Source organism: Colossoma macropomum, unplaced genomic scaffold, assembly GCF_904425465.1.
Source record: "Colossoma macropomum unplaced genomic scaffold, Colossoma_macropomum, whole genome shotgun sequence".
NCBI lineage: Eukaryota > Metazoa > Chordata > Actinopteri > Characiformes > Serrasalmidae > Colossoma > Colossoma macropomum.
In genome coordinates this window covers 21,763,231-21,791,126 of record NW_023494807.1, presented here as the reverse complement: position 1 = coordinate 21,791,126, position 27,896 = coordinate 21,763,231, and the positions used below count along the sequence as shown (strand labels likewise).

The following is a 27,896-nucleotide window of genomic DNA, read 5'->3' as shown; positions in this document are numbered from 1 at the left end:
TTAATATCAGTGAATTCAGCTGCATTAAGGTGCATCCACTGCTGACACAGGAGCTGAAACACACGCACAGTTGTATAAACTCCATATAAAATCAATGACAAATAGAATGAGACATTCTGGAGCAGCTGGACACGAGTCATCATGCATAACGCCAAGCGTGGGCTAGAGGGGTAAAAAGCCCCCCAGCATTGGGTTGTGGAGCAGTTGTGTTGTGCAGAGTTCTCTGGAGTGATGGAGCTCCATCAGAAACCTTTAAGTGAGTTAAGGTGACATTTGTGATCCAGAACTAAATCATCCAACAATTTACAGATTTTACAAAGAAATTCAGTTCATACATGTGAAATTGACATTTTTACTAGTTAACATTCATTTCTTACAAGTGAAAACTGTATTTTTACTTGCTGGAATTTTATATTTAGTAGTTAAATTTTAGTTAGATTTTAACGTTTTCTGATATCAAGAATTAAATATTTACAAGTAGAAATTTTGTTTTCACATGGGTAAATTGAATTCCTGAGATCAATAAAAATAGGACAAAAGTTAAAATGCCACAGTAAAATTGCAGCATGTTCATTTTTTTTTTAGCAGTAAAATTTGTTACTGCAATTATAATATATTGGAAAAAGGCTTGAATTATTACCAATGAGAAATGAAATCTTGTATGCTAAAATATGATTCCTAAAAATAAAGGTTTTCACATTTTATTTTTATTCTCTATAACATGTTATAATTCAACTTTTTAATACATTCTTTACTACAATTTTGATAAACTTTTGGAAAACTGTTTCTTGATTGAAACTTAAAAGAATATTTACCAAACAATTTACTATTATTTGTCAGCATTTCTTCCTTAAAATTTGTAGCTCTGAGTTTCTGAGAATTTAGTTTTTCTTTATTTCTTTGTTTTCATCTTTTTCATTCTGGCAGCCAACTGGAGCTTCACTGGGCATGAGTCTTTAATATGTATAACCTCATTTTATATGGTACTTTCATTGTTTCTTGCCCAGGACACACATGAAAATTACACAGCATTAAAATCATCACCACAATGACTTTATGAATAACTCATGTTTGCCATTCTGCACATTTTGCGTGGCGCAGCGCTGTTACCAACTTTTTTATGAATCTGGTCCTCTCTGTCATTTAAAATGTTTGGGTCATTTACGTAAAACAAAACGTATCGTAACTAGATTGTGGTGAGAGACGACATTACATACATGCACATGTTTTACACACTCTGCTGTCTCTGCTCTCTCATTAACTTCACGCAAATGAGCTGAGCATTGACCTATCAGATTGCTGATAAAAAGCAGAGCCTGCTTTTGTTACGCCCATAGTCAGCCTACATGCAAAATAAAAAACACATGGAAAATTATTATAGTGGTTGAAAAAAATGGATGGGAGTGTGAGGAAATTACATTGGCTGAAAATGTGAAGTTTTTAAAGCAATGTAATCCTGCTTAAATCCACACATACAGCCTCCAACTCCTGCAGTGACACACCCCTAAAGCAGCCAGTTGGAGAGGGAAGCAATTAACTTCTCTTCAGAAAGCAGCGTTAATGTAAACGGTGTGTAGCTACTGCAGGTTTGGAATATAAATACAAAAAATAAAAATACAGTTTTATGCAAAAAATTTGGTTGCCTCAGTCAAATGACATGTTTTGTTGATTGTGAAAATAAGTATAATAAGCACACATACTTGTACATAAGTGCAGCTTTAATAGACTGATTGTGGTCGTACCTGGAGTGGTCTCACTGATGCTGGTTTCCTCTGTGGCAGAAACTGTAGTCACAGCCTTTGCCGCTGTTGGATAAAGGAACAAGCTGATGTTAGTAGCACAATGAAATGGTGTGACTCTGTCAGCATTTAATCTTTCCTCTTCAGAGAAAGCTGGATTTACTATGAAGCAACTCTGCAAAAGTAAAACTCAGTACACAGACAGAGTCCGATAGACCCATTTAGACTCATGAAGAGATTTTACTTTGAAAATACATCATACATTGTGAGCATTGAATTGACATGATTTTATCTCCGTATGAATTCAACATATTACAGTTTTGACTGCCATGGCCAAACTCATGATTTTATTCATGTGGAAATGATGTACACATTTGAATTGACCAAATCTCATTACATTCCATCAGAGGAAGAAGATATAATGTTGTACTAATGCTGTTATTCTGTCTCTCTCTCACTCTCTCTCTCTCTGGCTTGCTCTCATGATGCTTCTTTTGGTTATAGGCTGATGTGGGGAGATTCAGTTGCAGGGCAACCATGCTCTGCAGCTGCATGTAAAACTGCATATTCCATATATATCATGTATACCATCAGTAGTGCGATCAGTAGGGTTGGTTTCATGGGGTTTTATTTGTGTTACACAGTGGCAGAACAAACAGTGGCCTGGAAAATGTATTATTATACAGAACTAAATGAGTTTAACCCCTGATGATCATGTTTTATTTGTGCATTTTCTCCATGTATGAAGCAAAATGTAAAAACAAACTAAATAAACCAGGAAATTATGGAACTGTTCTAAAACACGCTCCCCCTCCCCCAGTCAGGGCTGTCTGATTTTGACACTGCTGAAATCTAGCAACTCTATATTTAAAATGAGTGACTGAGTGCTTGTTTAGAAACTTCATTGAGAATTCAAAGGCTGTAAAATGCTCTTCTACCTTTAAAACTTACACATTTACATTTAATACATTTAAACATTGCTTACTAACGTTTAGTAGATCAGGTTGGTTTCTTGATTAACACTTTACTGTTTCTTGTCAAATGTTAAGCATTGCATTACAATTGTGTTCACTTATTCAGTTCAAGAAATCAAATACCAGTGCTTGTTATCGTACCTGGCAGAGCATCACTGACACTGAGGTGAACAGGAACCTGCAGATCTCCAGTTTTACACCAGTACCAGCCAGCATCACTCTTCTGCAGTCCACTCATCTCCACACTGAAGGATCTTCTCCCATCATCCCTGATCTGCACTGCTGAATTCTGGGATGTGTCAGTCCTCCCCACTGTGTAGCAGCTCCAGGGTTTAGATCTGCACAGCTGTTTCTGTTCATTCTGATATCAAGCACTGTAGAGACACTGGACACTGACACTGGCCCCTTCCTGACCACTCACTCTGCTCTCCACTACAGACAGATCAGGATCTGGACACAAAGACAGACAATTCGGTAATGATGCCAGGATGAACTATGATCAAAGAAACAGCATAAATTCTGTGATAAACAAATTGTCAACATGTGGATTTACAATCCAATACCTGATTTCACTGTGATGTAAAAGTCTTCTTTAACATCTGGCTGAAATATTCCCTCGATCTCCACAGCACACCAGCACACCAGTACATTCCAGTGTCTCCACTCTGTGTCTCCACTTTCACTTGTTGCATTATAGATTCTTGAGGATCAGTACATCACTGTAATGCTTTAATGTCTATTAGTTGATGTAGAAATAGTTTATTTTGCACATAAATGTAAAAGGTAACATGGAAAGTCTACTTACTGTGATTAAAGAAAATGAACATCAAAAGGCAGTCCATGTTAGACTTGTTCTTTTGTTGAATAAGATGTAGCTTTTCTTGCTTCCTCTGTGTCTGTTGTGTTGGTGACACTGTGTCTATAGCAGCAGAGTATAGCAGTTCCCGTTAGTTAAATTTACCATCAGGCCACCAAACCATGATAGAGAGCATGTCTTACTTTATGGACTGACATCATAAGAGATGAACTGATGAGAGACTGACCGAGTAACTGATGTCCTGAAAACTCAGGCCATCAGCCACTGCCCCCTCACTCTAGAGCCCATGTGTCAAACACAAGGCCCACAGGCCAGATCAGGTCTGCCAGACAATCCTATCCGGCCCTCAAAAGTCTTTTAATTTTCTATTAATATTGGCCCGTTTCACAATGTGCTGCACTACAGTCCCCAGCATGCACTGCAACGTAACATGCTTCGACTCTCCTACCCCAACAACAGTCTATGGGACATCGGTTACACCTCAATTCCACACAATTCTACGCAGTTCCACACCAGTCATATCACCAAAATGCATTTCAGCTGCAGTTCAACCGATATAAACATCTAATGTTAGCTCAGCAGCTCAGAAATTGAGCCCAAATCTTAATGAACTTGCAAAAAAGAAAGTGTCTAGTTCAAGCGAATAGATAGGTTTAAAAGACAGAGCACCTTTTGAATATTTCAACTCTTCATGTAATATTTCAAGGTCTATTACAAGTGTCTGTATTTTACTGTTGAAGTTTTTGCATATTTTAAATAAATAATGGCCAGTTCAGATTATACCACATTAATTAAAAATCACAGATTTGATGAAATTTTTTAATATGGCCCTTTTACTGGTTAGTTTGACACCTCTGCTCTAGAGCATGCATTCCTTTTGACTATGAAGCACAGAATACAGGTCATATAAGACGAAACAGCAGGTGTGTTTAAACATATTTCCATTTACACTTTTTGGTGAAACGAATAAAGACAAAGTTGCATCATCATTTTTGTTGTAATTGTAAATAGTTTGCTGATCTTGTCATTATAACATTTTGATCCTTTTGTTAACTGTTTATCTTAATGTCAGAAAACAGATCATATGAACAAGAACAAAGCACTGGAGAAAAAGAAATTGTTTGTTTTCTGTTGTTGAATTCAGTTATGCTGACATATCTGTCAGTTCAGTGTACGCTTAAGGTACACGTATCTTGTAAACTACACTTATTTGCCAATTATATCAAAACCACATTTCCTGAGAAGTTGGGACATTTTGTAAAATAAAAATAAAAACAAGAATCAAATTTGTTAATTCTCTTGAACCTTCATTTGACTCTCAAATGTACAAAGAAAAGAACATTTCTCAATGCAAGACTGCAATGAATTTAGGACTTTCACCACTACTGTACACATATTGTAAAAAGATTCAGGGATTCTGTAGAAATCTTTGTCCGCATAGGGCAAGGCTGGAAACCACTGTTGAATGTGTGTGACCTTCAAGCCCTCAGATAGCACTGCATGAGAAACCATCATGTTATTGTGTTAAATACAGCTGCATGGGCTCAGGAGGACTTTGGAAAACCATGTCACATAACACAGTCTGCCGCTGCATCAAGAAATGCAAGTTGAAACTCTATTATGCAAGAAGAAATCCAGACATCGATTCTTTGCAGAAGTTACTGGGCCCGAGATCATCTATGGTGGTCTAAAAGACAGTCTAAATGTGTGCTGTGGTCAGATGAGTCCCTCTTTTAGCTTGTTTTTGGGAAAAACAAACACGGAGTTCTCTAAAGACAAAAGGGAGCATCCAGACCTTTAGCAACAAAAGGTGCAAAAGTCAACATCTGTCATAGTACGGAGAACATCAGTGCCCACAGCATGGGTGACTTTGATTTAAAGGTACCATTCACACAGAAGTGTATGAAGATTTTAGAAATATGCTGCCATCAAGATGATGTCTTTTCCTGGGGCATCCCTGCTTGTTTCAGCAAAACAATGCCAGGCCTCATTCTGCACATGCATGGCTTCAATGTTTCAAGTTTCCCAGAAATGTGGTTTGTATTTATGTGCTCCATATATTAATACAGTGAGTCTACTTGACTGTTATGAAGGCCAGAAATATCTACACATCATCTGCATAACTTTAGGAATCAGTATTGTTTAGTCTATACTACAACAGAACAGAAAAATGTGTAGAATAGACTGTATTAATGAGAATTTCTAGAGTTTCCAATAATTGACATCTTTCCTGTTCAATTTCTTTAATGTATTGCATATTATTTCTGTAAGATAAAGCTAATATACAACACAGACATTAGTTTGTGGACATTTTTGCTCACATTTTGCCAGTAATTTTGAAGGGCCATCTTTAACTATAAAGATGAAACCAGCTTAAACCAGAGGTTTACTATAACTGATGTAGTTCAAAATCAGGACAGCAGGAGGCTGAGCTCATGGAGGCTGAGCACATGGATGTTGCCATGGTTTAGAGGTGAATTCCACTATTTCTCAAAATTTCTTCATAAATAAATGGTTGAGATGGAAATAAAGTCAGTCAGATGGGTTTGATATTGTAGAGAAACTCAGAATTGTTTACAGTGGTTTTAGAGGTTAATGATATCTCTCCATCTCTCTTCCTCTCTCTGCCTTAAATGGCCAGAACCAAAGTTTTTCTACACACTTCTATAATCTAAAAATTACTCAGCCAGTTTGCTTTGTGTAATAAGCTTGGGATTTCAAGGGGTTAAGAGAGTGTGATTTTGCTCTGTAGGCATGTGTAATAAGCTAGGTGACAGAATTTCATGGTCATAGTGACGAATATTATATTTTCTCAATTAAGTTCTATTAAATCCAGTATTAATTTTAATTGGAAGTCTAAACAACTCTCCCTCACTTTCTTCTTAATCACTAACCTCCATTAGATCTGCTCATTCAGTCTAGTCAGTCTCCTTCAGCTTCTTTCTCTCCCTCTCTTCCTGTGTTTAGTAACACATTAATTTATTAAACTCGGATTCACAAGAACTCAAGGAAATAATGAGAGATCAATACATTTTTTTCATTATTTGAACTGGTAAAAATCTTCTCATCTGGAGTTGGACCACGACTTCGAACCCCGGCGATACTAGAGCCATCTGTGGCCAGATCCAAGAGAGCACGCCCTGACGTTGCGTTAGCAGCTGTTCAAAAAGATGTGGTGGCTGGCTTCACATGACTTGGAGGAAGCTTGTGTTTGTATTTGCCCTCCTAGTATCATGTGACTGAGGGAGTCTTAACTAGTGGGTGGAACTGGATATAACCAGTGTGTAAAATACCCCCTGTTGCTTAGTTTCTCCAGTGTCGGCAGGCTGCTAACTCACTCACCATAGAAGTGCTGATGCTGGCTTCAATCACTCCAAAATGTTTGCTTTAACAATTCTTCTTTTGGAAATGGTCTTTCTTGTTTGGTAATGGGGTCGTCCACACATTAAATGAGATCTTTTACATCTCATCTTTTGTCTTTGTTTTGAGAAATGAATAACAATTCACTTCTCCAAATTCTTGGGAAATTCAGTTTTCAGATTTTCAGTTTTCAGATTTACAAATATGCTGCAGCATTCTGCAAAGCTTTCAGAGGTATCCCAGGCATATTTACAGTTGCCGCAGCACCACCCTGAGGTAGAGCAGTCCTGCTTTTCTAGTTAGATAAAAATATTAAAGACAGAAGTTCACCGATTATGGATAAAGCAGCTACACAATGAACTTTCTCTGAATTTTTATTTAAGCACCCATTTTTTTTCCCCAAACGGACAGCATAAAAAGGTGTACATCTGAGCATGGGTAATGTTAATACAACTCTTTAGTAATATTTGAAACAGAACTGTCTATATGGACAAGTAAATATGCCTGCATGACTAAAAAATATTTTTAAAACACTTGTTATTATTTATTTAAAAAAAAAACACTATGTAAATGAACTTTGAATTCATATATTTAAGCAGATCAGTTTCTGAGTTCACTTGCATACTCTTAACACACTCAGCCTGAAGCACAAATAACCTTACAAAATGTTCTCCTGCACATTGTGTGCAATTACACATTTCCACCAGAGAGGTCTCCAAACCAACAAATCTTACATAGTGCAGCTTTAAGCTAGAAAAACACTTATTATACAATAATATACAAGCCATTAAATGTTGTGGATTTAAATGGCATAATCAATATGGATAAGGAAAATAGAACATTAACATGCCACATAATCTACAGTCTATATCCATTTATCAGGTCACTTGTATTACAGTGTCCTCTCTGCTCAGGTATTTTGTCCAGAAATTCATCTGCTTACACCTGCAATCAAGACATAACAGAGAAATGAAGTAACTTGCTGAAATAGAAAAAACAAAAAAACAACTTGATCATTTCTACTTGAATTAAGAGTTACATCATCAGTTTTGCCTTTCAGTAAACTTACTACCTCAGTCTGAGACTCTCACCTCTTAATTGCAGACCACAGAGTTGTAGATCACCCCATCATCTCCACCTGAGAGCTGGAAAATGGAACAGCTTTAGAAATAAAGAAGGATCTCTAATTCCTACCACCCTGAGTGCTCTTTCTCCAGCTACACTAAGCGCTCACTAAAACTGAGGAACTTCTATCTAAACTAAATATTTATCATAATCACTTGCAGCTTTAAACTGTCATGGTTAAAACAATGAACTGTTACTGTATTTTTAGAAGTTCACTTACAGTTCTGTTGTTGGTAGCTGTGACTACAGAGCTGTAGATCACACCATTTTCCTGATCCAGTGCAGATGAAGGCTGTGGACATAATTTACTCAGAGTAACTTAATAATAATAATAACAACTGAATGCTAAAGTTATTATCTATAAACAAATGAGTCTAGAGAAGAAAGTCCTACCTTTTTCTTTTTTTTAATCACAGTACTGTACATCACTTCACCAGTAGAGGACTTTTTACAAACACACACACATACACCTCCACATTTCAACCCATCCATGCAGTGAAACACCATATACGCACTAGTGAATGCACATATGCTAGGGGGCGGTGAGCACACTTGCCCAAAGCAGTGGGCAGCCCTAACCACAGTGCCTGAGGAGCAGTTAGGGATTAGTTGCTCAACTAGGCATGAAAGAAGTACTACTGTATAAAAGGCAGCTAGCTAAGTTAGCTAATGTTAATTAGCAATGAAAAGCCTCACTGCTAAACAATGAATATTGCCTATTAAATGAGAAGAATGTTTTTTTTAAAACATGTTAGATATACAGTCGCAAATGCTGAAATGAGAAAATAAAGAAACATTTCATTGTAATAAATCTGTTTTCTTTCACCTTTAGTGATGGAGATTTTACCTCATGTATTCTGTTTTCAATCTATCACTGAGGGCAAGGTTACCCAGAATTCTTTGCAGTTTTAGTTTCTCTTAATTACCTCTTTTTTTCTTTTCTTTTTGTCAGTTTTATTTATAGCATTTTGTGTGTGTTACAAAATGTTATGTCCATGCTAAAGCGCATGACTGGATGCGTTCGATATGTTTTTGTTTTGTTCACCATGTGTTACAGGACGGCAGGGAGGTAGACCCAAGTGCAGAGAGGGAAACCCATGAGAAAGGGTCTTAAATGAATTTTTAATGAGGTGATGGAGTGTGAATTGAGTGATTGTGCATGTTGGGGTTGAGGTGGCTCAGAGCCAGGCTTGAACCGCCGATGTACTGAACGGGAAAAACACCTGAATGAACAGGAATTTAAAAAAATGGCGGGAAAGGGCAAACAAAGGAGGTGCTGAAAGCAGCTTACTCAATCAAAGGCTGAGATAGAAAGGTGAAATAAATGATAATCAGAAAACAAAAGACACTTTCTTTGTGATTATGAGAGGAAGGTAAGCTTTATGTTTCACCTATTTGCTCTTTGTGGAACAAACGCTTTTTGTATGGCTTGGAGCCGTTTCTTGTTTAAGCCTTCTTTTCAGCTTTTAAGTAGTTTTGTGGCAATTTATTCTTTTTTTAACCAGCCCCCTTTTCTTTTCGTTTTCCTTTCCCTTTCTTTTTGTCAATATACCCACATAGGCTAAGTACTGTACCAGTCAACCCTCTACAAAGGTGTGACAAAGGGCTGCTTGCCACAGCCTTAAGTAGAGGAGTCCACAGGTGTGCCAGGTCGGGCCTAATCAGCCCGAGGGCTGGGAATTGGAGTTCCCTGAACTTATGGCAACTCGTCGCCGTTGCCCTCTGCTGGTGGCCAGCAGCGTAGGCTGGGACCTTCCACCTTGATAGTGTTTTGTGTTCAAATTCACCAGTACAGCTTGTCTTGCTGTGATAGAAGGAAACAGGTGGAGCCTTTAAGTTCAGCAGTTACTAACTGAGCTCTCCATAGGCAACCTTGTAAGGTTTTGCTCTTTTGTTAGGATATCACATATTTGAATCCTGCCAATGCCACAGCCCCAAAAAAGTCACTGATTATTGGTATATTATCCACAGTATCTTTGCTGATATTGCTGATATCTGTGGGTTGTCAGTAATGACTGATACCAACCATCTGATATATCCATTGGGTTCTAGTGGAGGAAATAAATGTTTTTTTGTTTTTTTTTTCTGAGTTTAAGGAAATGTATGTGATTTTTTTAACATATAAAACTGGAAAATTATGGAATGTTCTGTATATGGGAGGAAGGAATAGTCCTGTACATAGTGTGTTCTGCAATGTAACAGAATTTCCTATTACATGAGTGACGGAATTGTCTATTCATTTTACAGAAAATGTACCAGTAATTTTTTGCCACTATAATTCTTTTTTTTTTTTTACAGTGTAAGTAGGCTAATCTTGCTCTTGTGGGCACACAGCATACATGTATGAAGTATGTTCTGCAAGTAACTTTCCAATGCCCAATGGGTGATGTATTTTGCCAAAAAGTGCTAATCTTGGGTCTCGTGTACGCAAGTAATCCCCTCACCAATCACCAAATAACAAAACTCTGTTCGTCTGTGTTCTCTCTGTGCTCGAGTCAGAGAAACTTACTGAGAGAAAGCTAACAACCAAGCGAAAACTAACCTAGCAATCATAACTGAGCTAGGCTAGCCCATCTGCCTGCTCATGGTTTCTTTTATTCAGTTGGCCACACCAGTCTTCCCTGGATGCACTTTCAACAGTAAAGTGAATAAGAACCTCATCTTCCCTAAGACATTGCTATATAAAAGCAGAATAATGTTTTTATTGCACTGTGGACACAGCAGGGTCTACAAGACCACCTGTATATGTATGACCTGTTTCATTTGCTTCTCACCACTTGAACTAAACTGAGATCTATCAAACAGGTGGCTCATCAAAATATTAGGCCCTAATAGTTCTCAGATAGATCTGATGATTGGCTTATAAGCAATGATTTATTATGTTTCTATATTGTATAGGGTTCTTCATAAAACCTTTAAATTATCTGGAGGTACTTTATAAATGTTGTTCACACTCATACAAAGCATTCACAAATGATTCTCTAAAGTTCTCTAAAGTATTATCCATTAAAGGAAAAACAAAAATGGTTCTTCTATGGCATTACATAAAGAACCCTTTTGATAGCTTTATTTTAAGACACCATCTCACTAACTTTTGCCCCCGTTAGAACACCAGTCAACACTGAAAGCTAAAAAAAAAACTAAACTAAAAAATACTAAACCAGACTGCGTGATGCCTCCCATCAACCACAATACTAACCATCTGAACTGCAGTGTTATTGCTTCTCTCTCTGGTCTCTGTCTGATTTTTATCTGTTAGAAAGAAAGAGTGAATAAAGCAAATGATAGAGATTAACCATTATTGATGAATTACTAATTGTAAGTTATGTAATAACACAAACTCATAATATATGAAAGTACAACATGAATATTAATAGTAAAAAAATTAATTAACTAACAACTAACAAATTTACTAAAAGGCCCATTTCTTACATTTTGCTTACTTTTTATTTAGAATTAAACAGGCTATTTGTCACTGTTCCTTTAAGACTGTTAAATGTACATGGGCTCTGTCATCTGATTGGCTGCCCTGTATTGTGCCTCATTCAAAAAGTAGTCTGGGCTGAAAGGCTCCTTATCACTTCAGTGTGTAAGTGCAGGGTTAATCTGCTGTAGGCTGAATAGGTGGATATATATAAATATATGGACTGTATGGTCTGGGAAGTGACCGGTATGTTTTGAAACTTTAACAATGTTCACAGACCATTCTCTAATCTCTAATCTGTTTTATTTTAAAAAAGCAAGGGAAAGGCAGTTTTCCATGATATGGGCACTTTAATGGTGATTATCTAAGTTCTTTAACTGTATGACTGTGCTGTCTGGTTTCTGTATATCATGTATGTTGTACAGCCTTTTTGATCCTCTAAGACATTTCAATGGAAGAATTTCAAAAACACTTTTAAAAACACCTTTAAAAGCCTTTTAAGTAAATAAGACTACTTACTGAACTTTTTTCTTAATACACAGATAATAATGCTGACCAGAATCAGCAGCAGTCCAAGACCTACAGCTGGTAGAACCCACACCAACAGGATCTCTCCATTCCTGCAGTGAATGACGACACATGGTATGAGTAAGTTAGCACTGCTAACATTTGTTGTACTCACTGAACCAGAAGGAGACACAATCTGATTGAATTTTGTATTATCGTACAATCACTAATCTCTAATGTAAGATTTGCACCACATTACACATTTCAGGCCCTGATTTAGTAAGGCTTTGTGTGTGTAAAAACATGTGCAAAACGGTTTACTTAAAGTAAAATGGTCAGTGCTGTCTGTTTTGCATGTTTGCCTTAACGAATATGTAATTTGGGGTGTGTTTTCAAAGGAGTGTAAAACATAGGACGGTGTCATTGCAAACAGATGTTTAACTTCCGCAGCGCTGTTTACTAAGCCTGAAAGAAAATAGAACGGCATTGGAAGTGCAAATTAATATCATGGTGGGGGTCACATACATGTGTGTGTATATATATATATATATATATATATATATATACACACACATACATACTCATATCAGGCATAACATTATGACCACCTCCTTGTTTCTATGCTCCATTTTGTCCATTTTATCAGCTCCTATATAGTAAGTGGAGCTGATAAAATGGACAATGAGCGTAGAAACAAGGCGGTGGTCATAATGTTATGCCTGATTGGTGTATATATATGGCTGGGCAACACGGCCAAAAATGTTATCACAATAAAATATTTCCTACCAGTTGATATTGAAACATATCGTGATAAATGTCAAATCATTTTTTCTTTCAACTTTGAAAGAAATAGAGGCTAATTGCTGGTTTAAACTATCCTTTATGGTCAGAACATGACAAACACTTACCAAACAGTGGTACATTTCACAAATCTTTCATCAGTGCTATTTTGTCTTGTTTGATCTACAGTGACATCAACTCACCATGCCGTGCAAGTGACAGATCGCTGCTTCAAGTTAGCCTGCTCCTAAAAACAGCTAGCCTGGGAAGGCAGCATTCTCCCACTCTCCAGCGCCACATACACAGAATCTTCAGTTTACTTTAGTTTTAATCAGTGCAGTGCTCTTTCTCACACTTTTGTTGCTTGGGAATGCACTAATACTAAAATATGACTGTTTGAGCGCTGTAGTTGTGGAGCAGACGTGATTTAACGCAGCTAAAGGTTGTTGGGTTGTACAGAAGGATAGAATGAGTCCGTTGTAGGACAGTACGGTTACACCACTTATCTCGTCACTCGTACTTGGTCACGGGATAACAGATCACCGATCGCTTCACTCAAACAGGGAATGTATAACTCCACGTTTCAGACGTTGCTAAAGTATATTTGGGGACTCATTTCACTCTTTGAAACCCCACTTTTCTAATCATGTAAAAAAACTCAGAGGTGCGCCCTCTTGTGGCGACAGCAGAGTAGTGTCGTTTACATTGCAGTAGAAAATGCCACTAGGACTGTCGCTAGAACGCAGAAGCTCTATTTTAGAACATTTATCGAACATTTCTTATATTTCTATCAAAGAAAGTTGTATTGTGAAATTATCGTTATCGTTTTATCGCCCAGCCCTATGCCCTTGCCACAGCTTGAACATTCAAAAGCTTTGTTTACATACAGTGTTTTCACCACCTCTTTGTTGTCATCTGCATAATTATTATTTATAAGTCACCCGCAAAAATGAACTGCAGTGCATATGCAAATTTCACAATTTCAGCAGAATCAATAAAAAATCAGTTCATCAACATTTCAGAACATACCCATCTTGCTCTCCCCCACTCTTTCCTGTGCTGCTATTTACATTCTCAGAAGTCATTACTGAAGAAGAGCCAGTTATTCTTCTGCAAGAAGCAAAGTGGGGGGGGGGTGGGGGGGTGTGATAATGAAGTGTGAATATTAATTTCTAATTAAAGACTAAAACCACTTGCAGAAGTGCGCTACTCACAGATCTGTTGCTGATTCTGTGTTTGTAGTAACAGCTTCAGAACCTAGAAGGACAAAGCAAAGGTGTTATTTATATGCATTACTTGATTAGATTCATTTAAGGGTGAATTCATGTTTTCATCCATTAGGTGTAATGACAGCGGCACTAGGCGTAATGACCAGGGGCATCACTAGGCCAGTTTTGGGGTGGAGGGCGGGAGGGGGCTAAATGTTGTTTAGCCCACCCTTCCCAAATAAATGTACATTATTAGTTCAAATCATTTGCAATGATTTGTAAACACTGCTTTTGCTGTGCTCCCAGAGACTAAGATAACACAAAAAGATAACCAGGTCAATCATATCCTATCATGTACAGTTGTAAGCCAATCACTAACATCAGTTAGCTAGCTGACAAGCCAACTAGTGTAACTTCACAGTGAGAGTGTGAATGAGAGACAAACAAAGAGAGAGAGAGTGTAAGGGTCCAGCCTGCACCGCCTGCTGCCAGCAGAGGGCGACGGCAGCAAGGTGCCCAGCCTGCGCCGCCAGCTGCCAGCAGAGGGCGACGGCGGCAAGGGGCCATAACTTCAGGAACTCCAATTCCCAGAAGCCCTCGGGCTGATTAGGTCCAACTCGACACACCTGCGGACTCCTCTACTTAAGGCTGTGGCAAACAGAAGCGCCTCGTCATACGTTTGTAGAGGGATGACCGGTACGGTAGGCAGTCCGGGTGGGTATTTGAAGAAAAGGAAAGCGAAAAGGAAAGAGAAGAGAAGAGGGCTGGAGAAAGCAAAGAGAGTAATTGCCCCAAAGTTACTCGGAAAAAAAAGGCTTGATCTATAAACTGCTCCAAGTAATAGAAAAGGCGTTTGCTCCACCAAGAGCAAACAAGTGACACATAAAGTCTACCTTCCCTTCATACTTAAAGTGGAAGTGTGTTTTGTTTTCTCATTATCTTTTATTTCATCTTTCTAGTTCAGCCTTTGTCTGAGCACGCTGCTTTCGATCAGTACATCGACGGTTCGAGCCTGGCTCTGGGCCACCTCAACCGCACCATCCCAAACTCACACTCCAGTGTCCCAATAAACTTATTTAACACTGTTTCTCGCTGGTTTTCATTTCTACACTTGGCTCCGCCTCCCTGCCGTCCCGTAACAGAGAGAGAGAGAGATGTTCAAGCTCTCAGCTAAAATTATCACTGAATGAATTTATTAGAATTTAACTGAAAAATATAATTTGTCACTATGACCACAAAATTCTTTCACTTAGCTTATTAAACATACAGACCAAAACTACTTCTGATTTCACCAGCTGAGACTGAACTGATCTATAGTCAGTGTGTTTTAGTAATACATGTAGGACCTTTCAGCTTATCTAATTTGCTTGACTTCAGTACCTTTCAGTATCTTTGTCTGTTGTGAGTGGACTGATAAAGTATTTAAGTCATATTAAATCTGGGCTTAATACAAACTACAAACTTACAGATCTAATGTGTGCCAATTCAACCAAATAGCCATTCTGATGCATCTTCTGAGTTTTGCTATTTTATAAGTTTATGATAAACAGACATTTTGGGGACATTAAAAAATCTCCTGGGGGACCGTGCCCTGAGAATTCATAGTACAGGCATAGCCCCCATCCATAAACACCTAGAGATGACCCTGGTAATGATATTCTTTTAGAGTACTGATTTTACACAGTTATTAGCTAATTTAATCACAATGTCTTCATTTGACAGTTTCTGCTGTGAAGTATTTTCCTCTGATGCTGAGTCCTTTTCTTCTGCCCGAAGGTTAGTGGACAATGCCAAAAAATTACAGTAAGTTAGCGGCTAGTTGCAAGTAAATTAACAGTAAAACAGCGACTGTGTGCTGTGACTCCACAGTCACCTGGACCACTGCAGTGTAGCTGTATTCTGCTGTATACTTACAGTAATAAGCAGTAACTAAAATACAGTAATGTTCTGTATTTTTACATGATAACTGTAAATAGTAATGCAGCTCAGTAGCCAATAAATTACATATCAATGAAAATATTTATTTGACCATGTTTTGTACTGTACATGCACAGAATATCTCAAACATGCATTTTAAAATGCAAATACACATTGTGCAGACATTTTAACTTTGCTTATAATTTATGCAAACATAACCAAAATGTGTACACTAAACAAAAATATAAATGTAACACTTGCTTTTGCTCGCATTTTGCAGCAGTTTAATAAAAAAAATCCAGGATTTTTTTCTGAGAAATGTGTTGCACAGCTACACACACGTGGTGGTCACACCAGATACTAATGTGAGAATTCTGTTTCAGGACTCATCCTGTTCAAGTGAAATCTTTCCAGTAAAAGTGTTGCATTCAAGATCGGCTCATGATCTGACGAGGTCGTTGGGCACAAGTGTCTTTGGAGGCCTTTGACACACTAACAACAATGCAAAAACTATCGGAAAACAATAGACCTGAAAAGTATTGTTTATAAACATGTTTGTGTATATGCACTTTAAATAGCACTGGGGAAAAACAAAGTTATTCATTCTGAATTAATGTATAATAATTTACAATTTCCTGCACAGCTGAACGTTCCTCAGTTGTCTAAAATAAAGGAGCTTGGTGCAGTATTATAAATACTACTAAAGTTTCGAAACAATCACTCTCCAGTCCACACAGTCCATATATGTAAACTAAGCTTTTTTCATCAAGTATGAAGAAAAATGTAAAAACAAACTAAATCAGCCAGTCAATTATGGAACTGTTTTACAACATGCCCTGCCCCTCCCCCTGTGATGTCTGTCTGTTTTTGACATGACTGAAATCTAGCAACTCTATAGTTAAGACAAGTAACTGAGTGCTTGTTTAGAAACATCAGTAAGTATTCAAAGCCTGTGAAATGCTCTTCTACCTTTTGGAACTTCATACCTTTTTAAACATTTTGCATCATTGTTTTAAAGCAGGCCCGTTTCTTGACGAACAAACACTTTAGTTACTTGTTGAATGTTAAATGTTACATTACAACTCTTGAACATTTAGTTCAGTTCATGAAATCAAACGCCAGTGTTGGTGCTCATACCTGCAGGAGCATCACTGATGCTCAGAAGAATAACAGAACACCAGTACCAGCCAGCATCACTCTTCTGCAATCTACATGTAATAAAAAATATAAAAATCAAAAGGCAAAGCTTGACAGTTGTGTGTTTTTTTTTTTTTGTCGAATAAGATGTAAGACTCTTGCTTCGTCTGCCTCTGTTGTGTTGCTGGCACTGTTCCGTAGAGGCTAAACCAGTTCCTGTTTGCTAAATTTAAAAGCATGATGTCAAACCAGAAATCAGAAGATGTGTTCATTCTGAACTGAACTGACTAAAACACTAATAAACGCAAGACTTGGATGAAATCTAACCCAGCTATCTGTCCCCTCACCCAACAATGTCCACTGCTTTTCACTATAAAGCACTGAATACAAGTCATATAAGTAGAATCTGCATATTTCAGAATCTCATTCTCATCACAGCCATTTATTATTAACATAGGACACTGGTATTAATCAATTGTTCAATGAGTTTTATATTTGTGCTACGAACTCTGAAAATAATTCATTATGATCAGTAATAGTGCCCAGTACATATAATGTTACCCAAGGCGACTCCAGGCCTCCATTCCTCCATTCCTCCAAAGAACACAAACCTTTTACAGCCACAGGAAGTGACACCATTACCCTGCTCTTAGTCTTGAACACTAATAGCAAGTGCCCTCTTTACAATGAGAAGCAATGACAGCCTATTTACAAGATCAGTCAGCTTTAACAGGTAGAAATGTTGCTGTGACATTTTAACCTAACACACTTTATTTGAAGTGGACCGACTGTGTCCAGGTGATTTTGATCTAGAGTAGATGAACATATTTTTAAGAAAAATCGATCTTAAACAGTCTGGAGAACCCAGTTGGACTGTGTTGTGTGAAGAGGTTTGGTGAGTTGTTACTTGACCTTGAACAATGTTTATGTGAATATGATCATGTAAAGTGCTGATGTGATGAATCACGGTACACCCATTGTTTGTACATGAGCTATTTGTCTGCTCTTTTCATAATGTTTCATATTTCAATAATAAGTTTTGGAATAATAACATGACATTTTAAAGTCATGTAAACAAAAGGAACTATAATGAACTGCTTTTATAATACCACCAACAACAGCAGCAAGAACAACAATAATAAAAAGAATAGTAATAGACATTATTGCCATTATTTTTAAAATAGTAAAAATGTTACACTTAAATAATCTTTTGTAAACTTATGGTAACTTTAGAGTATCATTTAACAGAACAACTACTGAAGGATGCACAACAATATTGGAAGCATATCTGTACTGGCAGATAATTGTTGATGTTTAAATTTGTCTATTTCAAATCGATATTTGATTATGTTTTTATTGTAGTCTGAAACAGTAGAAGGTTTAGATGATGCTGGGCTACTGTGATAACATTACTGTTACACCAATAAAAGTACTTTTGCATGACTCCTCACACTACCGTTTTAAATCTCTGTGGATAAGAGCGTCTGCTGAAAACATGAATGTAATGTTTACATACATATACTGTGTATTTAGCGCAGAAAGAGTAGTTATTGATGTCTGCTGCTTCATCACTGGGTGGGCAAGAGGTACAGATTTAAGGAAGAAAAAAGCTGTATGTGAAAGAGATGATGTGAAATTATGCATAAATACAATAAATACTAAAGGCATTATCTTAGTTCCTTAATGTTAGGTAGAACAACCATTGAACTCAGGATAGACCACAGGATTCCGGTTGTGGTGACTGTGTTGATCGGTATGCTTAGTATGCCATTGTAAAAGTTAATGTTAGTGATCACAATGAAGTTATTAAATATTTCCATGTCAGACCTAGATTACAGTAAAAATGTTATTTTGTTTTCTAACAGCTGTACAGGACACAGATTATACAACCCCATTTCTAAAAAAGTTGGGACGCTGAGCAAAATGTAATTAAAAACAAAATGCAACGTGCAGATCATTTAAACCCTATATTTAATTGAAAATCGTACAAGGACAACACATATTTAAACTAAAACTTCATTGTTGTGTTTTATATTTTGAACTTGATGCCAACAACACGTTCCAAAAAAGTTGGGACGGGGGCATGTTTACCACTGTGCTTCATCACTTCTTCTTTTGACAACACTCTAAGTGTTTGAGAACTGAGCAGACGAATTGCTGTAGTTTTGAAAGTGAAATGTTTTCCCATTCTTGTTTGATACAGGATTTCAGCTTCTCAGTAGTTTGTGGTCTCCTTTGTTGTATTTTTTATTTCATGATGTGTCAAATGTTTTCAGCGGGTGACAGATCTGGACTGCAGGCAGGCCAGTTTAGCACCAGGATTCTTTTACTATGGAACAATGCTGCTGTAATACATGCAGAGTGTGGTTTGACATTGTCTTGCTGAAATAAGCAAGGCTGGATGGCAGCATATGTTGCCAAAACATGTATATATCATTCAGCATTAATGGTGCCTTCACAGATGTACACATCACCCATGCCATGTGCACTAATGCCCCCCTATACCATCATGAATACTGGCTTTTGAACTGTGCACTGATAACAAGCTGAGTGGTCTTTAGCCCGAGGACACAGTGTCCATGATTTCCTAAAAGAATTTCAAATGTTGATTTGTCGGACCACAGGACACTTTTCCACTTCACTTCAGTCCATTTTAAATGAGCTCTAAATGACGCCCAGAGAAGGTGGCAGCATTCCTGGATACTGTTTATATATGGTTTCTTCTTTGCGTTTTTAGAGTTTTAACTTGCATTTGTGGATGCAGTGACAAACTGTTTTCACAGACAGTGGTTTTCAGAAGTGTTTCTGAATCCATGCTGTGATTTCCTCTACAGAATCATGTCTGTTTTTAATGCAGTGCTGTCTGGGGGCCCGAAGATCATGACCAGCAAATACTGGTTTTTGGCCTTGTCCCTTGCATTCAGAGATTTCTCTGGTTTCTCTGAATATTTTAATGTTATTATGTACTGTAAATGATGAAGAGCAAAAGTTCTTTGCTATTTTATGTTGAGAAACGTTATTCTTGAATTTGGAATTGTGCAGTCTTTCACAGAGTGGTGAACCCCTCTTCGTCTTTATTTCTGAAAGACTCAGCCTCTCTGGGATGCTCTTTTAGAACCAATCGTGTTACTGACCTGTTGCCAATTAACCACCAGGTGTGTTTTTAGCATCACACAACTTTACCAGCCTTTTGTTGCCCCGTCTCAACTTTTTTGGAACGTGTTGTTGGCATCAAATTTAAATTAAGCATGTATTTTTCAAAAACAACTGATATGTTGTTAAAATATATAGTTTACATGATTTGCACGTCACTGCATTCTATTTTTACTTACATTCTGCACTGCGTCCCAGCTTTTTCAGAAACAGAGCTGTATTTTGATTCTTCCAGGCAAATGACAGAGCAGTCATACAGGAGGGATGGGCAGATCAGTACTAAAATATCTATACTTCTGATCCTGATATTTCTTTTTGAAAATCAATCCTCTGATGACAATATCGATACTAGGCTTTTTTTTAGTATAAGGCTATAAACATACAGGATAGGAACTACTTTTCCTTCCTCTTTATCCTGCTGCTTATTACATACACACAGGCAAATAGTCACAAGACTCAGTGAACAAAAAGAAAATTAGTGGGGTTGTTTTTGTTTATTAATATATAAAAATATATAATAATTACTCTACGCCAAAGCCATAACATGCTCAAACACACAAGAATCAAGGACATCCATATTAAAAAAGCAATACAGACATAAGCAGTTAACAACAAGCAATGAAAAAAGAACAACAAAACAAACATTGAAAAAGGAAATGAGTGGAATTACCCATCCCTGTTATACAGACATCACATGAGATGGATATCAGGGGTGCACAACTCTGGTCCTGGAGGGCTGGTGTCCAGCACAGTTTGATTTCCCTGCTCAAACACTCCTGAACTTCATCTTGTCTGTTACTCTTGGTGTTTAGTAGGGCTTATAGGGGAACTACAAAACTGTGCTGGAACCCTCCTGGACCCCTGATAGATATATTATTTATATTATATATATATATATATATATATATATATATATATATATATATATATATATATATATATATATACACACACACACACACACACACACACACACACACACACACACACACTGCACTGCTGTTTACTAATCAGTACCCATTACTGCAAGCAAACCATTATAAATGAACAAACACCGAGGTTGCTGCTGAATATCTCTCTCTGCCCTCAACACCAGCTCTTGACATGTCCAGGATCACAGCATGTGTGGAATTATTCAGTTGCGTGCAATACAGAACTCCACTGGCTCTCTGCAACATGAAACAAAGCAGCACTAAATCACATATCACTGTATATATCAGTGCATATAAAAGCACAAACAGAGGTGTCAGACTTCAGTTCATACTGTTTCATATCAGGGACCATAATGACAGATTCTGACTCCACCCTGTCCAGCCTCTACCCTTGTCTTGTTCTTTCATCTGTATTTTGTAGCTTCTACCTGTAATCATCATAACGTCTTTTATAAAGTCATACTTCAGCTAGCACTCTTTGAGATCTAACCTTGTCACAGTTTGCACATGCAAATACCTCATTTACATAGTGTTTTCTCCACCTTTTTGTTGTCATCCGCACAATTATTTTTAAATCACCCAAAAATGCACACTAATCATTCACACAATGTACTGCACATGCAAATTAATACTACATATTTGGGGTCTTAGTAAATCAGGGCCTCAGAGTGCACATGCTGTTGACTAATAAAATCATCATTTCAGCAGAATAAATAAAAATTCAGTTCATCAGCATTGCACTACACTATATTGCCAAAAGTATTCGCTCGTCTGCCTTCACACGCATATGAACTTGAGCGACATCCCATTCTTAATGCATAGGGTTTAATATGATGTCGGCCCACCCTTTGCAGCTACAACAGCTTCAACTCTTCTGGGAAGGCTTTCCACAAGGTTTAGGAGTGTTTATGGGAATTTTCGACCATTCTTCCAGAAGCGCATTTGTGAGGTCAGACACTGATGTTGGACGAGAAGGCCTGGCTCACAATCTCTATTCTAATTCATCCCAAAGGTGTTCTATCGGGTTGAGGTCAGGATTCTGTGCAGGCCAGTCAAGTTCTTCCACACCAAACTTGCTCATCCATGTCTTTATGGACCTTGCTTTGTGCACTGGTGTGCAGTCATGTTGGAACAGGAAGGGGCCATCCCCAAACTGTTCCCACAAAGTTGGGAGCATGAAATTGTCCAAAATCTCTTGGTCTGCTGAAGCATTAGGAGTTCCTTTCACTGGAACTAAGGGGCCGAGCCCAACTCCTGAAATACAGCCCCACACCATAATCCCCCCTCCACCAAACTTTACACTTGGCACAATGCAGTCAGACAAGTACCGTGTGAATTCAATGATTTGGATGGGTGAGTGAATACTTTTGGCAGTATACTTATCTTGCTCTCTCTCATTATTTCCTGTGATGCTATTTACATTCTCAGTTGTTCTTCTGCAAGAAGCGAAGGCGGGGGGCCTTGATAATGAAGTGTGGAAATGAATCTCTAATTAAAGACTACTCACAGATCTGTTGCTGATTCTGTATCTGTAGTAACAATTGCAGAACCTAGGACAAAGCAAATATGTTAATTATATGCATTATACCTTCCCAAGTACATGTACATTGTTAATTCAATTCATTTATATTTCATTCTAATTCACAATATACTCATAGTAGGATGTGACCTGGGGGAGGAGCCGCTGCTGCTGTAACCCAGTGCTGCTGTTGCTGTGCTCCCAGCGATTGAGTAAGATAACATGAAAAGATGACCTGGTCAATCATATCAGACCTTGAAGGCTGTAAGCTAATCACTAACACTAGCTAGCCTGCTGACAAGCCAACTCGTTTAACTTCACTTCACAGTGAGAGTGTGAACAAGCGACAGACATATATTTGCCATATATTGTTTACAGAAAGTTAATGTCAGTGAAAAGATCATATAGTATTGACATAACACAATTTTATATCCCTCAATTCCTCAACCTGTGGATGGAAATTAAGAGGTGGCAGCTCCATCAAAGGCCAGTCAGCTTATTAAACATACCTACAGAGCGAAACTATTTCTGATTGCACCAGCTGAGACTAAACTGATCTATAATCTTTGTATTTCAGTAATATATTGAGGACATTGCACCTTATCTAATTCGCTTGACTTCAGTACCTTTGCTTGATCTGTGCCTGTTGTGAGTGGATAGTGTTAGTCATACTACTTACAAACTACAAAGACGCAGATCTACTGTGTGCCAATTTGACCAAATAGCTATGTTTATACATGTTCTGGCTGTTGCTACTCTAAAGGTCCATAATAAACAGATATTTTGGGACCTTTTTAAAAAAATTCTCCTGAGGGAACATGCACCCATACCCTTCTAGTACAGGCTTAGCCCCCCCATCTGTAAACCTCTAGAGATGACGCTGGTAATGACATTCTCATAGAGTAGTGATTTCACACAGTTATTAATAAATTTGATCACAATGTCTTCATTCGACAGTTTCTGCCGTGAAGTATTTTCCTCTAAGCTTACGTTGTATGCTGAGCCCTTTTCTTCTGCCCAAATGTTAGTGGATTGCAGTAAATTACCGGATACTTGTTTCATTACTTTCACAGTAATTTACTTTATTATATTAACAGTAAATAAGTAAAATAAATTAACAGTAAAACAAGAACTGTATACTGTGACTCCAGTCACCTGGATCACTGATTCTGCTGTACACTTACAGTAATAAGCAGTAAGTAAAATACAGCATCTTCTGTAATTTTACATAATTGTAAAAAGTAATGTAACACAATAAATTCTGTCAATACACATTTATTCAACCATGTTTTGTACTTTATATGCACAGAATATCTCAAACATGCATTTTTAAATAAACATTGTGCAGACATTTTAACTTTGCTTAAAATGCATGCAAACAGAACCAAAATGTCATCTATACTCAACAAAAATATAAGTGTAACACTTTTGGTTTTGCTCCCATTTGCAACAGTTTGATAAAAAAAAATCCAGGATATTTTTTCCTAGAAATGAATTTCACTGCTACATGCGCATGGTGGTCACACCAGATACTAATGTGAGAAATTCTGTTTCATGACCCAGCCTGTTTCAGTAAAATCTTTCCAGTAGAAAGTCACGGCTCATGATCTGATGAGGCATGTTTGTTTACGTGCACTTTGAACAGCACTGGGAGAAACACAGTCGTTCATTCTGAAATTATGTGCAATAGCCTACAATTTTCTGCACAGCTAGAGTTCTGTACATTTTTGGTGTTGGGGGCCTTTTAATATTTTAAATAGCCCATACTGTGGAAACAAACTTTCCTTAGTTGTTTGAAATGAAGAAGCTTGGTGTAGCATTATTATAAATATTGCTAAAGTTTCAAAATAGTCACTGTCCAGTCCACACAGTCCATGTATGAAAACTAAGCTGTAAAACAGCCTCCACCTACAGCAGCTTAGCTGCACGAATTCACACTGAAGTGTTTAAGCCTGGATGTCTTTTTGAATGAGGCGCAATATAGGACAACCAATCAGAAGAGAGCTCATCTTTAAGGCACAGTAATAAAACCAGCCTGTTTGATTGTAAGGGATAAAGAGGTTGAAAAATGAACATGTAAAAATGAATGATTGTTTTTGGTGCAGAAAACCACAACCATGATAAGTGAACTTCAGGTGAAAAATCAAATGTAAGAATAATGTATGATATGGGCTCTTTAGTTATAGTGGCAGGATTTCATTTATTTAGTCACACAATCAAGAGCCATTTGTTTATGTATTTATTGTCTCTGCAGTGGACTGTTCCCTCTTTTGGCCATCTCAGGCTTTGTGGTTTGAGGCCCCCGAGTCCCCTGGACACAGGCCCCACTGGCATGGTCAGTAATCAATCACAGGTTGGGTTTACATTTTTGTTCAGTATATCTGGCAATGTCAATGAACCTTAAATGTCACGCATCCCTCTGGCTCTGACTCATTGATGAACTCAATTTCCCAGAACTCCAATGACAAACGTGGCTGCATTATGGCAGGGTACAAGATAAACTCCTTATTTCTCAATTACAGTTAGTTTCAAAAAGCAATTAAATATGCATCTTTATCTGAGCCTAAAAAAGAGACAGTGAATAAACTGTGGGTTGTTTTCTTGTAGTTTTATTTGTGTTACACAGTGGCAGAACAAATAGAAGCCTGGAAAATATTTTTGTACAGAACTTAAGTGAATTTAACCTCTGATGATCATTGTTTGTGCATTTTCTCCAAATATGAAGAAAAATGTTAATACAAACTAAGTAAACCAGAAAACACGCCCCCTCCCAAGCAAGTGTCTTGTTTTGACTTGGCTGAAATCTAACTCTATATTTAGAACAAGTAACTGGAAACATCAGTGAGTATTCAAAGCTATAAATGCTCTTTAGCACTTCTACATTTACATTAACATTTATACATTTACATTTTATACATTTAAAGATTGCTTGCCTGTGTTTACTGGAGCAGGCCCATTTCCTGACTAACACTTTACTATTTCTTGATATGTTAAGCATTACATTACAACTGTGTTCACTTATTCAGTTCAAGAAATCAAATACCAGTGTTTGTGGTCTTACCTGGAGGAGCATCACTGACACTGAGATGAACAGGAATCTGTAGATCTCCAATATAACACCAGTACCAGCCAGCATCACTCTTCTGCAGTCCACTCATCTCCACACTGAAGGATCTTCTCCCATCATCCCTGATCTGCACTGCTGAATTCTGGGATGTGTCAGTCCTCCCCACTGTGTAGCACCTCTGGTATTTAAATCTGCACCACTGCTTCTGTTCATTCTGATATCCAGCACTGTAGGGACACTGGACACTGACATAGCCCCCTTCCTGACCACTCACACTGCTCTCCACCACAGATAGATCAGGAACTGGACACAAAGACAGACAATTCTGTAATGATGGCAGGATGCAATATATTCAAAGAGACACAAACATTCAGTAATGCAGATTTATAATCTAACACCTGATTTCACTGATATATTGTCTTCTTTATCATCTAGCTCAGTTATCCCTCCGATCTCCACAGCACACCAGTACATTCCAGTGTCTCCACTCTGCAGATCTCTCATAGTCACAGTAAAGAGACTCTGAGCTGGGTAATCAGTCACTGTTACTCTCTTTTGTAGTATTTTCATAAGCCTGAATTGTGCAGTAGTTAAATGCTGTTTTAGCATCATAACACCAGTATTTCTTATGTTGTATATATTTCATACCATAATGACACGAGATGGTGATCATTCCTCCAGTTTGAAGAGATAACTGCCTTTCTGACCACCTCCTGCTCTCAATGCCTATAGAGACATCAGACCAAACGTCACTTTCTGCAAATATTACTATCTTATTTTCACTAGTTGCATTAAAGATTCTTAAGGGTCAGTACATCAGTTTAAGACTTTGCTGTCTATTAGTTGATGTATAAATTGTTTATTTTGCTCATAAAAGTTGACTTATTGTGAATAAAGAAAATGAACATCAAAAGGCAGTCCATGTTAGACTCATTCTTACGTCGAATAAGATGGAAGCTTTTCTTGCTTCCTCTGTGTCTGTTGTGTTGGTGGCACTGTGACTATAGCAGCAGAGCCAGTTCCTGTTAGCTAAATTTACCATCAGCCCACAAAACCATGATAGAGAGCATGTCTTACTTTATGGACTGACATCATAAGAGATGAACTGATGAGAGACTGACTGAGTAACTGACGACCTGAAGACTCAGGCCATCATACACAATCTGACTCAGCCACTGCCCCCTCACTCTAGAGCCCATGTGTCAAACACAAGGCCCACGGGCCAGATCAGGCCCGCCACACAATCTTATCTTGCCTGCAAAAGTATTTTAATTTTCTATTAATATTAGTCCATTTCACAATGTGCTGCACTACAGTTCCCAGCATGCACTGCAATGTAACATGCTTCGACTCACCTACCACGACAACAGTCTATGGAACAGTGGTTACACCTCAGTTCCACACAATTCCATACCAGTCATACCACCAAACACGCTGCATTTCAACCAATATAAACACTTAACATTGGCTCAGCTGCTCAGAAATTGAGCCAAGTATTAGTGATGCCAGGCATCTAGTTCAATCAGAAAAGCAGGTTTAAATGAGCTCCTGGGGACATTTAAATTTTAAAATAGTTTTCATTTAATTATGGACAATTTAGAAGATATTTAATTGAACGTAAATTATGTATCTACAAAGCATCTACAGTGGACTATCCAAATAATATGTTAAACATTTTTTTTCCTCTGGCCCACAGAATTGTTGAGATTTTCTAATATGGCCCTTTTACACGTTGAGTTTGACACCGCTGCTCTAGTGCATCCATTGCTTTTGACTACACTGTTAACAACAGCAGTAATTTTAGTCCTAAATTACAGTAGCGTACTATGAAGCGATTTTACTGTATTTTTATTATGAACTGCAATGCTTCATGGGTCTCACTTGTAATTCTACAGTAAATTTCTATGATTTTACACCAAGAGTGAGGCCTTATGGGATTAACTCTGGCACAAAACATGGTACAAACATTTCTGCAAGCAATCCAGGTATGTAGCCTTTTCTCTTTAAATTTAACAAGCTGCGCACTTTCAGTGCTTTCTTGTTTATATCCCCTTAGCCCTTCAGCATTCTTGCATTTTAAATGTTTATACCAGCAGCATGCATTACCTGCAATAGACTCACTTTCAAGCATTAAAGTTGTTGTGCCAATCAGTAAGAAGATGTATTTGGACACTGTTGAGAGAGATTTGTGTTTGAGGGAGAGAGAGGGGAGGAGGGAGAGAAAGGGAAATAGAGAG

General features: G+C 37.7%; 1 protein-coding gene across 1 annotated transcript; it reads right to left on the bottom strand.

The window, feature by feature from the left end:
* Positions 1 to 21,130: 21,130 nt before the first annotated feature.
* On the bottom strand, positions 21,131 to 26,598 carry LOC118797468 (CMRF35-like molecule 5). Its single transcript, XM_036556840.1, has 4 exons — positions 26,308 to 26,598; positions 25,654 to 25,962; positions 22,581 to 22,623; positions 21,131 to 21,310 (listed from the first exon to the last, which is right to left on the bottom strand). The coding sequence occupies exons 1-4, from the start codon at positions 26,330 to 26,332 to the stop codon at positions 21,277 to 21,279; spliced, it is 411 nt and encodes a 136-aa protein (XP_036412733.1). The 5' UTR covers positions 26,333 to 26,598; the 3' UTR covers positions 21,131 to 21,276.
* Positions 26,599 to 27,896: the final 1,298 nt, after the last annotated feature.

Bases quoted from the DNA above. Each gene is read 5' to 3' on its own strand.
- LOC118797468 (XM_036556840.1), bottom strand. From the start codon at position 26,332: ATGATCACCATCTCGTGTCATTATG. The intron at 25,963-26,307 runs GTATGAAATATA...CTTTGTGTCCAG, and splicing joins CACCATCTCGTGTCATTATG to TTCCTGATCTATCTGTGGTG. The intron at 22,624-25,653 runs GTAAGACCACAA...GCTTTGTCCTAG, and splicing joins TGTCAGTGATGCTCCTCCAG to GTTCTGCAATTGTTACTACA.